The following is a 13,387-nucleotide window of genomic DNA, read 5'->3' as shown; positions in this document are numbered from 1 at the left end:
TGGTGTTCTATCATCAAAAGCTGATAACACTTGATGGTAACACAAATCAAAGAGCAGGAGAGGAAGAACATCGGAAGAAAAATACATGAAAAAGAATAAAAAACAAGACAAATTATGAAGAGGGTTAGTCATTTACTTATTTATGTATTACTTAACATCACCTGGATGATTTTCCTGTTGGATGTTTTTCTGTGTTTATTAGAACAAGAAAAAAATATCAATACAGTTTCATTCCTACTTCTTTGTTTGTTTTTTGTTGTGTTTTTAAAGTACCAATTTCTAAAAAAAAAAAAAAAAGTTCAAACACCTAAATGAAAAAACCCCAGTTGTGATGATTTAAAGTATTTCCATTATATTTGTGATGCTGCAATTGTTTGAATTGTGAAAGAAGGAACAAGTATCATTGATTTTTCTTTTTTCTGTTTTAAAAGTTCCTTTACCTGTGAAATTGTTACTTAACCTGAAGGTAAATTGATAGAGGAAAGATTAAAATGTTCAAGTTTGTTAGATACAAGAGAAATACCACCATCTGCTGTTAAAAAATTAAATGCAACACTTTCTTACCAGAAATGATTAACCCGTGACAGAGGTGAGTGAAATTGAAAGTAGATTTTGATGTTCTTGAACAGAGCGGAGACGCCATTACAGGGTGTGAAATCTTTACTGAAAAACACTTTTGGAGGATTATATTCAGAAAGTTGAAGTGGAAGTGATTTGGTGAGTCTTGTTTCCATCAGAAAATTTGGATACCAAAGCAAATGGCTGAGAAAAATGCTCTTTTTGAAAGTTATTTGAACTGCCATGTGTGTGCAGAGACTTTCAGAGATCCTGTGTCTCTGAACTGCCAACACAGCTTCTGTTCCAGCTGCCTGAAACAATTCTGGGAACAAAGCAAAAACAAAAACTGTCCCATTTGTAAAAGAAAATCCTCAATGGAAGATCCACGTGTGAACTTTACTCTGAAGGAACTGGCTGACTCCTTTGCTGGGAGACAGAAAGCTGCATCATGTGAGACAGAGAAAGGAGAGGAGGAAGTGGAGGTGGTGTGTAGAGAACATAAAGAAAAGCCTAAATGGTTCTGTAGGAACGAACAGAGAGCTGTGTGTGCTGTCTGTGAGTTCCCTCACCACCACGGTCACAAGGTGGTTCTTATAGAAGAAGCAGTCAGTGAGCTGAAGGAGCAGCTGAAATCTGACTTGAAGTCTCTACAGGACAAGAAGAAAAAGTATAAAGACACTGAGAACACATACAAAGATGTGGTTGTACAATCCAAGAAGCAGCTGGTGGCCACAGAGAGGCAGATCAGAGAAGAGTTCAACAAGCTTCACCAGTTCCTGAAAGAGGAAGAGGAGGCCAGACTGGCAGCTCTGAGGGAGGAAGAGGAGCAGGGGGCGACGACAGTTACCCGAGAGATGAAGATGATTGAGGAGAAGATCTCCTCTCTGTCAGACAGCATCTGTGCTGTTGAAAAAGACCTGCAGAAACACAATGTGCCGTTCCTCAGCAGTTATAAAAGCAGTCAGAGCAGCGCCAGAGCCCAGTGCTCACAGCCGGATCCACAACTGGTCTCAGGAGCGCTGATAGATGTGGCCAAACACCTGGGCAACCTGTCCTTCAGAGTCTGGGAGAAGATGAAGGACAAGGTCAAGTTCAGTGCCGTCATCCTGGACCCAAACACTGCAAATCCCTGGCTCTATTTGTCTGATGACCTGACCAGTGTGAGATGTGGAGACACGGAGCAGAAACTCCCTGACAACCCAGAGAGAAACACCAACTATACCAATGTCCTGGGCTCTGAGGGCTTCAGCTCAGGGAAACACAGCTGGGAGGTGGAGGTGGGAGACCATCCAAGCTGGACTGTAGGTTTGGCTAAAGAGTCAGTGAACAGGAAGGGGGAATTTTTTGCCTCACCAGAACATGGAATCTGGTGTTTAGATTATCGCAGTGGAAAATACACTAATGGGCTCAGTGAGACTGTCACAGAGAAGAGTCTCCAGAGGATCAGAGTCCAGCTGGACTATGACAGGGGGAAGGTTTCCTTCTACAACTCTGAGGACCAAACTTTCATCTACACTTACAGAGACACTTTCACTGAGAAACTCTACCCATATTTCTCTGTTGGAGACACTGCTGATGCAAAGACCAAAGATATCAAAGTCCTGCAAACTGAGCCTTCAGTGATTTTACAGTGATGTCAGTGAGGTGTTTGTGTGTGTGTGTGTGTGTGTGTCTTTGTGTGTGTGAGACAAGGGAATTGAGGCAACACACACACATATTTGGAAATACTCTTTGACTTTTAAATCATCCAAGTGTGACATAAAAAAAAAATAAAAAAAAATCACAGCATAAAGGTGTTTTTTTTTTTAATCTGTGTTTCTAAATTTTTAACTTGACGTCAATTTTTTATGTAATTTTTTAAAACTGGAATTGTTTCCTGCTCTGTCTCAAAAGTTCACAATTGATAAGATAAAAAAGAACACAATGCAGTCAAACATGATGAACAGATATGAGCCTGTAGCTGTTATAGATTAGTGAGTACAGCCAGAATTGAAATCAACAACGTTCTCACTTCCAGTTGATGAGCAGGAAATGATGTGAGTGAAAATAGAAAAGTCAGCAGGTGAGGAGAGGGAGGGGCAGAGTCACATTTACTGGAGGAGCCACAGCAAGCAGGTGGACATTTATTTTTTATGTATTCTGTGTCATTTATTTTATGTCAATGTAAACAGCATCCATGTGCAACAAATGTGTGTATCTATATGGTTTTATTTGATTTAATAATTTAGTCTTTGTGTAAATGGTGACTCAGAAGACACTTTACACATCTGTTTCATGAGACAGGTGTGTAGGAGAGGGATGTGTGGATCAAAAGTTACAAGATGCCAGCACACTGTCCAACTTGTAATGAGACATTCAGCAATATTATTGTTAAAAATAAATAAAAGGAGCAATAGTCTTTTTGTAACTTTTGTTTAAACAGTACCTACATGCTGTAATAATGACACTCAGGCAAACAGAGGAAAAACATGTAAAATGTAAAAAAAAAAAGTGAAATCCTGTCATTAGAGAGAGGAATCAAATATCATCAGTACAGAAATACAGCAGCAGGTGGTATTCCAAGAAAACGTGCAGGTACCAGTCAAAAACATTGTATAAGACATAGAACAGACACGCAAGATGGAGGATCCCAACATGCAACAACCTGCAGGAGTGGATCTCAACACATTGTTTGTTTGTTTGTTTTTAGCCATGATCAAGTGGTATACAACTTATTTGGTAAAATGTGTTAGGATGATATCTTGCAAAACTGGAGGAGTGTCTCCCTCTGGTGTGTGTGTGTGTGTGTGCATAAATGAATCAATGAGTTAGTATATTTTATTTATGAGAGAAATTCATGACAGCAAGGAACAAATGTTTATTACAGAAATCCTGTTATTGCACCAATGACCATACAAATAATTATGTACATAATATTGTGGACAATTAAAAAAACATATTATTCAAGGGGATTTATTTTGTTGTATAAATGTGATTCTGATTTTTGTGATGTTAGGTTCAATAGTCAAGTTCAATAAGGTTCAATGGTTGATATAAATGGTTATTTTGTAATTTTCATTAAATTCTCTCCTCATATTATATGTATACTGTCTCGTTATTTCATCTATAAAAAGGTTTTAATAATAAATATAAAAAAATTCTTTTTTTTTTTTTTTTTTTTTTTTTTTGTTAAATGATACTCCATCAGCATCACCCTGCAGAACGGACAGAGCCTGGCACCTAGTGTCAGCTTTTGGTTACTGCAACACAATTTGAAAATGACAACAAACCAGGAAGATGTGTTCATCTTTTTTTCTGCAAAATGCAAAACTAAAAAAAAAAAAAAAAAAAAAAAAAAAAAGATCATGAAAGACCACTGAGCTTCATTCCAGTTTACCTCACCAACAGCACACAGACTGACCTGAATGACCACTAAATCCACGATTTTCAGGCAGGGCCGCCCCTCCCTACACCCAGAACACGCAGCACGCGTAGGGCCTCACGATCTATGGGGTCCTCGTTTTGCCCGCGAGCATGGTGCGCGCGCGCATCGCCCGCGGTATACGCACGATCGTGCGCACGATGCCTGCGATAGGCTACGCGCTCGATACGCGCGCGATGCCCGTGAGGCTAGAGCACCAAGTCAGCCCAAGCCAGGAGGAGAGAAAAAAGAGACCTGTAATCTGACACCCCACCGCACGCGTTGCTGCAATGATTGACAGCAACGACACCGACACCGACACTGCTGCAGGTGAGGAGAGAGATGGCTTCTAAGAGGCATTTTGAATCTGAAGCAACTAAGAAAAAAATCAAAACAAGAGGAAGCTCATGCTTCGCTTGAAGGTGAGTATGTTGTTGAAATAAACGTAAAACTTTGTGGCGCCGCATAAACACCTTAGCTGCTCCTCATAATGAGACAGAAGAGAGACTACTGTAAGTCTGTCTAAAATGTAGCCTGGAGATGACATTTTCCAGGAGCCCTCTTACCATTTCTTTAATGTCTTGTTAATGTATTTGTCTACATATGCATTCACCTCTGTGAGAAAGGAGTGCTAAAGTGACCAGTTGGTGGTCGTATATTAGCTTAGGTTTACAGCCTATCAATCTGTGCATCAATAAAGAAGATCAGTTTAAGGCTATTTGAATTGAATTTATTTAATTCGTAATACGCTTGCTTGTTTAGTTCACTGACCTGCTTTCAGATATTTGTCAGGTTGAAATTACTTTTTTTTTTTTTTTTTTTTTTTTTTTTAGGAAAACATCTTTTGTTAAAATTATTTTTTTAATTGATGACTATTTGTGACTCAGATTTATTTATTTATTCTAGTTTGAAGTTATTTTTTTTAGTTGACTCATACAGTACTGCTTATTCCACTCACAGTACTTTGTTCTTACTAATAAAGCTTGTCAAGTTTAATGGAATGTCGTTGTGCCGTCATTTTATTCCTGTTATACATCTGGGATTGTGTGGTCGGCAGGAGCCCCAGTTTGGCCAGGGGCGGCCCTGTTTTCAGGGTTTAAAGTTCTCAGGCACCGTGTGTAATTTGAGTTTCACTTTTGCCCCTGGACAACTTTCCAGGGTCAAACTTCTTGCTGTGTGTGATTAAGTTTAGTCTGTTTTTTTTTTTTTTTTCTCTCTCTCTCTTAAATAATCACAGAAGCATGGAACCATATATGTGAAGTAATTCCCAGTCTGACCCTTAAATACCTGATGGTTTCTAATAAACATATGTGTTACAGAGAAGATTAGCATGGCCCTTTATAAATTATGATTTGAAATGATTTGTGTTGTTTTAATTGGTTTGCTTCAAACAGCGGCCACTAGTGGCGGCCCGTGCAACTGACAGTGATGCCTTGAAGGACATCTGGGCTGCAGGTGATGTGTGGTGTTACAGTAACTACGCTGTGTTATTTCTTCATCTCTGATCACATTTCATCATGTTTGTTGTTCTCCTTTTCATTTTGTACAAAACAGGCACATTTCATTGAACAATATGATCACACAGAAATGGGTTGTTGAAGGGCTTCCCCTGTGGAAATCACTTAGCTAGGAGCTACCACAGAAACATTGCTGATTTGATAAAACTCTGTCAGTGCCTTTCCCAGTATTGTAGACTGTTTAATTCAGCACTGCCTGTTATTTCTCAGCTTCTGTGTGTGTTTTCCTGTCCTGTTAACAGGCATTGAGCTGTCTCGGATTTAAAACATACTCAGTTGAATGCAATGGACACTTTTCCCCCTGGACAACTTTCTAGGCTCAGAAGTTTGAAAGCAGTGAACAAGAGAAGCTGGGCCTGTTCATACAGAACCAGCAGGTTTACAAGCCACAGGCCACAGGCAGTGTTTAGTGCACTGAACTGGTGGCTCCTGGGAAATCCAACAGAGTGTGCTGCTCTGCTTCTGATCTGGGTTTCAGTCCCAGGAGGAAGCTTCTTGCTGTGAGCGGCTGTTGTCTCATCATCAGCACAACACAGGGGAGGAAAGGAAGGAGGGAAAGACTCTCACTCTCTCTCTCTCTCTCCCTCTCTCTCTCTCTCTCTCTCTCTCTCTCTCTCTCTCTGTCTCTCTCACTTGTCAGTAGGAGTGTCTCAGGGCTGACAGCAGGAATGAATGGCAGCTGTGGGAGGAGGGCATGTGGGTGTGTTGATCTTTATGTTTTCTTGACTGCAAAGCACCAATCCACCAATCGGCAGCAGCTGACGTAAAAACTGCTTTGCCTTCAAGTCCCATAATTCCTGTCTGCTCAAACCTGGGCACATGAAACCTGAACCAGGCTGATCTGGGTCAAACTTCTTGCTGTGTGTGATTCTGTTTTGTCTGTTTTTTCTCTCTCAAATAATCACAGAAGCATTAACCTGGAACCATATATGAGAAGTAATTCCTAGTCTGACCCTTAAACACCTGATGACTTCCAATAAACATATGTGTTACTTCGGGGGCTGGTTGTAGGCTATTTATATGAACATAAGTTCAAGATAAAGCAAAATTTATTTGAACACTGACAGCAGCAGCTTCTGTTGTCACTCTGAAGGAGACTTACATTGAAACTCATTTGATGCAGAGCTGTCTGCATCAAATGATTATTTATGTATTGCTACTTAACATCACTTGGAGGATTTTCCTGTTGGATGTTTTTATATGTTTATCAAAACAAGAAAATCTCATTTCAGTTTCATTCCTGCTTTGTTGTTTGTTTGTTTTCTGTTGTGTTTTTAAAACCAATATTTAATGATATTCAAACAACTAACTTAAAAAAAAGTTATGATGATTTCAAGGATTTCCATTATTTTTGTGATGCAGCAATTGTTTGAAATGTGAAAGAACAGAGAACTATCAGTGATTTTTCTTTTTTATGTTTTAATGTTCAGAAAAAATTTCCTTGTGAAATTATTTAACATGAAGGTAAATTGATAGAGGAAAGAGTAAAATGATCAATATTGTTAGATACAAAAGAAACAGCACCATCAGCTGGTGAAAAAATTAAATGCAACATCTTCCTACCAGAAATGATTAACCTGTGACAGGTGAGTGAAATTGAAAGTAGTTTTTGACGTTGTTGAACAGAGCGGAGACGCCATTACAGGGTGTGAAATCTTTATTGAAAAACAGTTTTGGAGGAATATATTCAGAAAGTTGGAGTGGAGGTGATTTGGTGGACATTTATTTTTTCTCTTCTCTGTCATTTATTTTATGTGAATGTAAACAGTATCCATGTGCAAATATATGTGTATCTATATTGTTTTATTTGATTTAATGATTTAGTGTTTGCGTAAATGGTGACTCAGAAGACACCTCACACACCTGTTTCATGAGACAGGTGTTTCATACAGTACAGGCCAAAAGTTTGGACACACCTTCTCATTCAATGCGTTTTCTTTATTTTCATGTCTATTTACATTGTAGATTCTAACTGAAGGAATCAAAACTATGAATGAACACATGTGGAGTTATGTACTTAACAAAAAAAGTAGAGTGAAGGCAAAGGGGCCAACAAGTGCTAAACACCTCTGGGAACTCCTTCAAGAATGTTGGAAAACCATTTCAGGTGACTACCTCTTGAAGCTCATCGAGAGAATGCCAAGAGTGTGCAAAGCAGTAATCAGAGCAAAGGGTGGCTATTTTGAAGAAACTAGAATATAAAACATGTTTTCAGTTATTTCACCTTTTTTTGTTAAGTACATAACTCCACATGTGTTCATTCATAGTTTTGATTCCTTCAGTTAGAATCTACAATGTAAATAGTCATGAAAATAAAGAAAACGCATTGAATGAGAAGGTGTGTCCAAACTTTTGGCCTGTACTGTATATGTGTGTGTGTGTGTGTGTGTGTGTGTGTGTGTGTGTGTGTGTGTGTGTGTGTGTGTGTGTTTTGTGTTTGTGCATAAGGGAATCCATGAGTTGGTATATTTTCATCATGAGAGAGATTCATGACAGCAAGGAACAAAAGTTTCTTGTACAAATCCTGTTACTGATCATACAAATAATTGTGTACTTAATATTGTGGACATTTAAAAAAATGAGAGGAATTTATTTTGTTGTATGAATGTGATTCTCATATTGTTGTGATGTTAGAAAAAAGTTTCAAAATGCAATGTTGCAGTGTCCTGGCCTGTTTTGATGCATATTGTTTTCTACTTTAAATGATTTTCATTTGATTCAGGTTCAAAAATCAGGTTCATTGATCACTTTAAATGGTTATTTTGTCATTTTCATTAAATGCTCTTCTTGCACTATGTGTGCAGTGCCTTGTTATTTCAACTCTAAAAAAGGTTTTAATAATAAATATACACATTTCTTTCTTTCTTTCTTTTCTTTTTTTAAGTCAAAGTGAGATTCAGTTCCAAATATAAGTAAAGGAAGTGAACAATAACTCATGTTGAGTAAGAATATTGGATATTTTCTTGAAGTTCGAGAAACTTGTGCAGCACATAAGAGAACAGAGCAATGTCCTGATTTGAGTCAGGATAATTCATATACTGGTTATTTGATGCAACTGAAACATTTGATTGAATTAAATGTGGCTGAGAACAGTCAAAGTGTTGACACAGGAGGCAAAAAGGACAATATTTTGTTTCTCAAATCATCAAGAGAAACCTGATCATGAGGTTAAGACACTATGAGAATTATCATTTTAGCCATAACTGTGCAGCTCGAACCATACAATTAAAATGTAAGCTGGTTTTTATTTTCCAATGATAAAATATTGTTTTGCTGTTGGATTTGATGCAAAAATCAAGTTGTTGTGCAGCTGCCCTCCAAACATCAGTCTGCCATCCATCTGTGTCCTACTTGTGCTTTAGTCTGTGTGACTGTGCCCCCTGCTGGGGCTGGTTCATTCCTTCAGCTGCAGCTAATCTTTGAACTGGACAACAACAAACAAAACACATGAAAAAGAATAAAAAAACAAGAAAAATCATAAAAAGGGTTAGTCATTTACTTATTTATGTATTGCTACTTAACATCACCTGGAGGATTTTCCTGTTGGATGTTTTTCAATGTTTATCAAAACAAGAAAATTTGTCAATTCTGTTTCATTCCTACTTCTTTGTTTGTTTGTTTGTTTCAAAGCACCATTTTTTAAAGTTCAAACACCTAAATTAAAAAAAAAAAACAGTTGTGATGATTTAAAGTATTTCCATTATTTTTGTGATGCAGCAATTGTTTGAATTGTGAAAGAACAGAAAACTATGGAGCCCCTAAAGTCCCAAAAAGTGGTATTTTTTTATCTTGTGCGCACAAGATAAAAAAAATACCACTTTTTGGGACTTTAGGGGCTCCAAGATAAAAAAAAAAAAATTTGGGACTTTAGGGGCTCCATAGAAAACTATCAGTGAGTTTTCTTTTTTATGTTTTAATCTTCAGAGAAAGTTCATTTACCTGTAAAATTGTTACGTGACATGAAGGCAAACTGATAGAGGAAAGAGTAAAATGATCAAATTTGTTGGATACAAAAGAAACAGCACCATCTGCAGGTTAAAAAAATAAATACAACATCTTCTTACCAGAAATGATTAACCCGTGACAGGTGAGTGAAATTGAAAGTAGATTTTGATGTTGTTGAACAGAGCAGAGACGCCATTACAGGGTGTGAAATCTTTACTGAAAAACACTTTTGGAGGATTATATTTGGAAGGTTGAAGTGGAGGTGATTTGGTGAGTCTTGTTACTGACAGAAAATTTGGATATCAAAGCAAATGGCTGAGGAATTTGCTCTTCTTGAAAGTTATTTGAACTGCCATGTGTGTGCAGAGACTTTCAGAGATCCTGTGTCTCTGGGCTGCCACCACAGCTTCTGTTCCAGCTGCCTGAAACAATTCTGGGAACAAACTAAAAACAAAAACTGTCCCATTTGTAAAAGAAAAGCTTCAAACGAAAATATACGTGTGAACTTTACTCTGAAGAAACTGGCTGACTCTTTTGCTGGGAGACAGAAAGCTGCATCATGTGAGACAGAAAAGGGAGAGGAGGAAGTGGAGGTGGTGTGTAGAGAACATAAAGAAGAACCTAAATGGTTCTGTAGGAATGAACAGAGAGCTGTGTGTACTGTCTGTGAGTTCCCTCACCACCACGGTCACAAGGTGGTTCCTATAGAAGAAGCAATCAGTGAGCTGAAGGAGCAGCTGAAATCTGACTTGAAGTCTCTACAGGACAAGAAGAAAAAGTATGAAGATGCTGAGGAAACATACAAAGACGTGGTTCAACACTCCAAGAAGCAGCTGGTGGCTACAGAGAGGCAGATCAGAGCAGAGTTCAACAAGCTTCACCAGTTCCTGAAAAAGGAAGAGGAGGCCAGACTGGCAGCTCTGAGGGAGGAAGAGGAGCAGAAGAGGAAGACTGTCACCAGAGAGATGAAGATGATTGAGGAGAAGATCTCCTCTCTGTCAGACAGCATCTGTGCTGTTGAAAAAGACCTGCAGAAACACAATGTGCCGTTCCTCAGCAGTTATAAAAGCAGTCAGAGCAGCGCCAGAGCCCAGTGCTCACAGCCGGATCCACAACTGGTCTCAGGAGCGCTGATAGATGTGGCCAAACACCTGGGCAACCTGTCCTTCAGAGTCTGGGAGAAGATGAAGGACAAGGTCAACTTCAGTCCCGTCATCTTGGACCCAAACACTGCTAACGGATCACTCTCTCTGTCTGATGACCTGACCAGTGTGAGACATGGAGACACAAAGCAGAAACTCCCTGACAACCCAGAGAGAAACACAAAGTCTGCCACTGTCCTGGGCTCTGAGGGCTTCAGCTCAGGGAAACACAGCTGGGAGGTGGAGGTGGGAGACCATCCAAGCTGGAATGTAGGTTTGGCTAAAGAATCAGTGGAGAGGAAGGGGGAGAGATTTGCCTCACCAGAATATGGAATCTGGTGTCTCTGGCACGGCGATGGAAAATACACTAATGGGCTCAATAAGACCGTCACAGAGAAGAAGAGTCTCCAGAGGATCAGAGTCCAGCTGGACTATGACAGGGGGAAGGTTTCCTTCTACGACTCTGAAGACAAAACTCACATCTACACTCACAGAGACACTTTCACTGAGAAACTCTACCCATATTTGAATGTTGGAAACGCTGCTAATGCAAAGACCAAAGATATCAAAGTCCTGCAAACTGAGCCTTCAGTGACTTTACAGTGACGTCAGTGAGGTGTGTGTGTGTGTGTGTGTGTGTGTGTGTGAGAGAGAGAGAGAGAGAGACAGAGAGAGAGAGAGAGAAGTGAGTTGAGGCTAAAATTCAATCACACACACACAAAGAATATTGTGATCACAGATTTGGAAAAACTCTTTGAAATCATCCAACTTCGACAAAAGAAATCACAGTATAAAGATGTTTTCTTTTAAATTTGTGTTTCTGAACTTTACACTTGACGTAAACATTTAAAAAATGATGTCAGTGAATACAAAAAAGTCAGCAGGTGAGGAGAGGGAGGGGCAGAGTCACATTTAGTGGAGGAGCCACAGCAAGCAGGTGGACATTTATTTTTTATATTCTCTGTCATTTATTTTATGTGAATGTAAACAGCATTCATGTGCATCAAATGTGTGTATCTATATGGTTTTATTTTATTTAATAATTTAGTCTTTGTGTAAATGGTGACTCAGAAGACACTTCACACACCTGTTTCATGAGACAGGTGTGTAGGAGAGGGATGTGTGGATCAAAAGTTACAAAAAGACTCCAGCACTCTGTCCAACTTGTAATGAGACATTTATGTGCAACATTTTTTGTTTAAAATAAATAAAAAGAGCAATAGTCTCTTTTGTAACTTTTGTATAAATGGTACCTGCATGCTGGAATAATGACACTCAACATGAAAAAGAGGAAAAACAGTGAAAAAAGTAGATGAAACTGCATAAACAACACGTGCAAGAACCTGACCAAGATCTCTCTTGAGATCCACTCCTGTTTGTTTTTTTGTTTGTTTTGAACTATGATCACATGGCATACAACTTGATTGGTAAAAGCTGTTAATGAGATATCTTGCACAACTGGAGGAGTGTCTCCCCCTGGTGTGTGGTGTGTGTGTGTGTGTGTGTGTGTGTGTGTGTGTGTGTGTGTGTCTGTGTGTGTGTGTGTGTGTGTGTGTGTGTGTGTGTGTGTGTGTGCGTTTGTGCATAAATGAATCAAAAAGTTTCTGTTATTGATCATACAAATAATTATGTACATAATGTTGTGAACATCCCGCGACCCTTGTGAGGATAAGCGGTTTACAAGATGAATGAATGAATGAATGTTGTGAACATTTAAAAAAAAATGAGGGGAATTTATTTTGTTGTTTGAATGTGATTCTCATTTTTTTGTGATGTTAGAAAAAAGTTTCAAAATGCAGTGTTGCAGTCCACTGGCCTATGTCTTGATGCATATTGTTTTCTACATTTAATGACTTTCATTTGATTCAGGTTCAGTGATCGATATAAATGGTTATTTTGTTATTTTCATTAAATGCTCTTCTTGCATTATGTGTGTACTGCCTGGTTATTTCAACTGTAAAAAGATTTTAATAATAAATATACAAATTTCTTTCTTTCTTTTTTTTTTTTTTTTTAAGTCAAAGTGAGATTCTGTTCCAAATACAAGTAAATGATGTGAACAAGAACTCATGTTGAGTAAAAATATTGCGTGTTTTCATGATGTTAGAGAAATACGTGTAGCACGTAAGAGAACAGAGCAATATCCTGATTTTAGTCAGGATAATTCATATACTGGTTATTTGGTGCAACTGAGACATTTGATTCAATTAAATGTGGCTGAGAATAGTAAAAGTGTTGACACAAGAGGCAAAGAAAGCTGAAGTGGAGGTGATCTGGTGAGTCTTGTTTCTGACAGATAATATGGATACTCAAAGGAAATGGCTTAGAAAACTGCTCTTGTTGAAAGTTATTTGAACTGTCGTGTGTGCAGAGACTTTCACAGATCCTGTGTATCTGAGCTGCCACCACAGCTTCTGTTCCAGCTGCCTGGAATGGCCCCCTGACTCTCTCAGGTAGGAAGCAGACATTTTTTAGGGTTTGCTCATTTTTACAACCGTTTCACCAGAAATTTCACTTCTGTTGCCGTCCCACTGCATGCCCTAACCTCCACAAATGTTAAGTTTAAATTGAATCCCAGGCAGGTGGGTCCTTTCCCAGTCTCCAGGGTTATCAATCCAGTTGCAGTCCAGCTCAAACTGCCCAGACCCATGAGGCTAAAGAGAGCCCTTTGGTTCCTGTTGCCAGGCCCCCTCCTCCCCACGGATCATTGATTGAGGATCAGGATACTCAGTCAAGTGCCTCCTGGCTGTCATTGACATGGCCATCAGTATCAGGTGGACTGCAGGAATATTGTGGACCCAGACCTCATCTGAGACCTCCATCTG

General features: G+C 38.9%; 2 protein-coding genes across 2 annotated transcripts; both read left to right on the top strand.

The window, feature by feature from the left end:
- Positions 1–628: 628 nt before the first annotated feature.
- Positions 629–2,192, top strand: LOC115364998 (nuclear factor 7, ovary-like). Its single transcript, XM_030059708.1, has one exon. It carries the CDS (start codon positions 759–761, stop codon positions 2,190–2,192), a length of 1,434 nt encoding a protein of 477 aa, XP_029915568.1. The 5' UTR covers positions 629–758.
- Positions 2,193–9,731: 7,539 nt separating this feature from the next.
- On the top strand, positions 9,732–11,168 carry LOC115364997 (nuclear factor 7, ovary-like). Its single transcript, XM_030059707.1, has one exon. It carries the CDS (start codon positions 9,732–9,734, stop codon positions 11,166–11,168), a length of 1,437 nt encoding a protein of 478 aa, XP_029915567.1.
- Positions 11,169–13,387: the final 2,219 nt, after the last annotated feature.

This window comes from Myripristis murdjan, chromosome 9 (genome assembly GCF_902150065.1).
Source record: "Myripristis murdjan chromosome 9, fMyrMur1.1, whole genome shotgun sequence".
NCBI lineage: Eukaryota > Metazoa > Chordata > Actinopteri > Holocentriformes > Holocentridae > Myripristis > Myripristis murdjan.
The sequence above is the reverse complement of the archived record's forward strand: the minus strand, read 5'-3'. Positions and strand labels throughout refer to the sequence as shown.

Excerpts from the sequence above, each read along its gene's own strand:
- LOC115364997 (XM_030059707.1), top strand. The coding sequence starts at position 9,732 with ATGGCTGAGGAATTTGCTCTTCTTGAAAGTTATTTGAACTGCCATGTG.
- LOC115364998 (XM_030059708.1), top strand. The coding sequence starts at position 759 with ATGGCTGAGAAAAATGCTCTTTTTGAAAGTTATTTGAACTGCCATGTG.